Raw genomic sequence first — 3,945 nt, 5'->3', positions numbered from 1 at the left:
TCCAGGGTACCTCGGTTTTCTGGGTAGTTTGCTGTTTCCTGACACACTTTGTCCAGGCTGGCCAGTGGTGACATTTTGTACTCTACTCCATGTGTAGCCAAGGATGATTTATTTATTTATTCATTTATTTTTGTTTGTTTGTTTGTTTTTTGAGACAGGGTTTCTCTGTATAGCCCTGGCTGTCCTGGAACTCACTTTGTAGACCAGGCTAGCCTTGAACTCAGAAATCTGCCTGCCTCTGCCTCCCAAGTGTTGGGATTAAAGGCTCGTGCCACCACGCCCAGCTTCATTTATTTTTTAAAAAGATTTAAAGAGGGCAACAGATTCCATTACAGATGGTTGTGAGCCACCATGTGTTTGCTGGGATTTGAACTCAGGACCTTCAGAAGAGCAGTCAATGCTCTTAACCGCCGTCTCTCCAGCCCAATCTTTATTTATTTATTTATTTATTTGTATTCCTGCTTCCACCTCTAGATTCAGGTATTACAGGGATGCACCACCATGACAAGTTTACGTGGTGCTGGGAGTCAAAAACCAGACTTTATACATGCTAGGCAAACGCTCTACCAGCTGAGTTGCATCCCTGGGTGAGTCGTCAGTCCTTCCATGCATCTTGCTCCACATCAGGCCAACAAACACATCCAGATCCCCTGGCTCTCCCTAGAGATTCCTCAAGAACAAGAAATAGAGCTGGACAAATTACACACCTGTAATCCCAGCATTTGGGAGGCTGGGGCAGGAGGATCAGTTCTTGTCCAGCCTGTATTACATGGCAAGACCTCCCCTAAAAACAAATAATTAAGTCAGGAAGGTGGGGTGGGAGGTGAAAGGCAATGAACGACAGTCTGGATGACGAGAGTCAGTGATCCAAAACACAAGCAGAGATACTGACTGGGAGGAGAGAAGAGGCTTCCCACAAGGCGCCCCTCCATCAGCTGCAGAAACCCACGTCCTCACCAGTAGGATTTATTTCAAGGTTCTACAGGCAAAGTGACTTACAAATGTATCCTCTCCCATCTCCTTTCCAGAGGTGCTGAGTTCCGTGGGGTAGCATCTGCTCTGAAGCTCCTGAGCTGTACGCTGCACAACTCCCCAGCACACAGCAGAGCAGACCCTGAGCTGTACGCTGCACAGCTCCCCGACTTCAGCACACCCCCGCCCCCTCCAGACTTGGACTTGGGCTGAGAGGCATCTAAGGCTGTTATCTCTCCACACACAGCTGTGCAGGGCTGGAGGCGGCAGCGGCTTATCAGGGAGCCCGCAGTGATTCACAGCCCAGGCTTCTCTGCTGAATAGTAATTTCCAGCAGTGGATTTGTGCTGTGTCTCTCCTCCCCCTCTCCCAAGGGTGTGCTGTCCTTTTGCAGAGAGAGGGCAGTGAAGGGGAGCTCCTACTCTTGGGGTTTTGTGCCTGCCTCTGGGTAAGAATGTCTATTGCGAGGAGCGGGCAAGGTTAGAACCTTAGCATGGTCGGCCGGCCTTGGCAGGCTGCCGCCTCCAGCTCATCAATGCTCCCCTCCTTCCCCTCCCAGAGAAGCAGCAAAACTGCTTCCTTTCCCTTGTGGTGATACAACAGGGACACAGACCCCCGGCCCCCTCCACAAGTCCCTCCTTCAATATTTTGATGCTGCCCCAGTCTCTGTGTGTGACCTTGAAGACTCCAAAGGCTAATAGGGCTGAAGGCAAGCATGCCAAAGTGATCCCTGCACAGGCGAGTGGGTAAGGAAAAAAAAAAAAGAACAAAACTGGGGACGGAGCCATTTTCATGTTTGTTTTATTGGAAGCAAGACTCCAGCAGGACTCGGGGAGGAAGCATGGCAGGTTTTGTCCTGGGTCTCCTCTCTGCCACCATGCAAGGGGGTGGGGTGGGGATGCTAAAAGGGAATTGCTAGGGTGTGGGGGGGGGCAGAATAGGGTCCGGACATTTTCAACTTGGCCACCCGTAAGGAATGGGGTCCATAGCTCCTGCTCTCAGTTAACAGCAAGGATGATTTTTAAAGCCTCAGCTGTCAGCATCCATGCATATTGGGTGCTTTTAACGTCTGGGTCCCCAAGAAAGCTCAAGAGTCCCACTACCCACCATGCCTAAAAAAGACGGCCTAGAAAAGGTGTGGGTGGTGTTCTGTGGCTTCTGGCAACATGTCCCACAAAGTTTCCTTGGACTTCAAGGATCCTCTCTTCTCATTCCTGAGCTCCCTCTCCTGTCGCCTTGGGAACCGCGCAGTCATTCTGAGGACCGGTGTCCAGGAACATGGGCCCCTTAAAACCCAGGTATGAAAGGTGCGTGTGGATGTAGGAGTGTTGAAGATATAAGATCCGGTCGGTCTAGATGGCTCAGAGACGAGAATTCTCAGGCAGTCCGGTCCTCATTCTCAGCCTCTGGCTCAGGCTGAGACCGCTTAGCGGTGCCTTCTTCAGCAGCTGATTCCCCCAGGCTCCTCTTGGACGTCGACACCGTAGGAGGGGACGAAGGACCAGGACTGAGGTTCGGAGGCTGGTAGCCAAGTTGCCGTGGATCCAGTGCGTCCTTTGAAAGTAGGATGGCGAGGCTCGGTACATTCTTAAGTACACTGAGACTGGCGGCCGGATCGCTGGGCGTCTGACCCGGTGTGGGCCCAGGCGGGAGGCTCTGCCACACCTCGCGCACGCTCCGGTAGCACAGCCGCGTGACCTGGTGTAAGCCCGCCAGGCGGCGCTTGAGAATCTCGGCGCACGTGACGGTCTTGGTGGTGGCCCGGCCGCAGCCACTGAAGACGATGGCGCGCGTGGCTGGCTGCGCCATGCTGGCGGTGGCGAAGGCCAGCAGGTTGCGGATCTTGCTGCCCTCCTTGACCCGCATGTGTACAGCACCGGGTGCCAGATCTGCAAAAGGGCCAGAGTTCGGGCTGCCACCCTCATCACCGTCCCCCGCCGGCGCCTCCTCCGAGCGCACCTTACGGAAGTTCTCCATGCGCCGTCGTCGCTGGGATCGCAGGTTTTGCCATGGGGCCGCCTCAAGCCCGAGGCTGCATGGCCGCGGGTCGTGCCGGGCGAGAGCCGGCAGGGATTGGGGTGCCGGCGCCGGGTGAAGGTTGGAGGGTGGGCTGGGAACGCGCAGTCTTCAGCCCAGACTTCTACAGGGTAGTGCTGTTCTACTCTGCACCCTCGGCACCTTGTGCTCCGCGCCTTTAGCAGAAGCTCCGCCTGGGAGCCAGATAGGACCCGCCCCTTCGTCCAGGCCCCGCCCCAACTCTGCGTGACTTGTCCCAGCCCCGCCAGCCTTTGGGATCCAGCGCTGGAGCTCAACGGCTGGGGTCAGAGCCAGGGGTGATTTGGGAAGCGAAGTTCTCCGAAGTCACCATCTGTTCTCCCTGAACCAGACCTTATGCAGGAACAACCTAAATAAATACTATGCTTAAGGTGCAAACGCCGACTCAAGCCTGGTCCCTGAGTCCTGCGGGGTTCCAGCGCAAGGGCATCCCTAGACCCCTCCTAGGTAAGAGATTTTCAAGCCACCTTTTCGGGCTCCGCTACTCCAGCCCTCCAGGGACCTCCCTTTCTCTTCCGATATTTTTGCGTCAAGGGCAGCCAGTGCATGGTCAGCAGAGTGTGGGAGGTGTTGGCTGCGGCTGCACGCAGCGACTTCCCTGGGCTGGGACCGCTACGTCGTGGCCTGGTCCTTGCGTAGCTGCTTAGAGAGACTTTAAGCTTTGCTCCTCCTGACCAGACCTCCTGGCTCCCGGCACCTATGCACCTCTGAAATGCAGGAAGTGATGCGTTGGGCCAGCCTAAAGTGAATGGGGAACAGGAGACCATTTCTTCCAAGGCTTTGAATTCTTATATTCATGCCTGAAAGTCCTTTACTGGAGCTGCATACATTTTATACGTGTGGCTCCACCCGTGCTAACGCAGATTTCTGACTTCCAATTCCAGGTGGAATTCCTTGCCAGTCAGTCAGCCTTGGCCT

At 55.0% G+C, this 3,945-nt stretch overlaps 1 protein-coding gene across 1 annotated transcript; it reads right to left on the bottom strand.

Annotated features, from left to right (window-relative positions):
* Window positions 1-1,756: 1,756 nt before the first annotated feature.
* On the bottom strand, window positions 1,757-3,187 carry Rpp25 (ribonuclease P and MRP subunit p25). Its single transcript, XM_021207399.2, has one exon. It carries the CDS (start codon window positions 2,947-2,949, stop codon window positions 2,350-2,352), a length of 600 nt encoding a protein of 199 aa, XP_021063058.1. The 5' UTR covers window positions 2,950-3,187; the 3' UTR covers window positions 1,757-2,349.
* Window positions 3,188-3,945: the final 758 nt, after the last annotated feature.

The sequence above is a fragment of the Mus pahari genome, chromosome 10 (genome assembly GCF_900095145.1).
Source record: "Mus pahari chromosome 10, PAHARI_EIJ_v1.1, whole genome shotgun sequence".
Lineage (NCBI taxonomy): Eukaryota > Metazoa > Chordata > Mammalia > Rodentia > Muridae > Mus > Mus pahari.
This window is presented reverse-complemented; position numbering and strand designations above follow the sequence as displayed.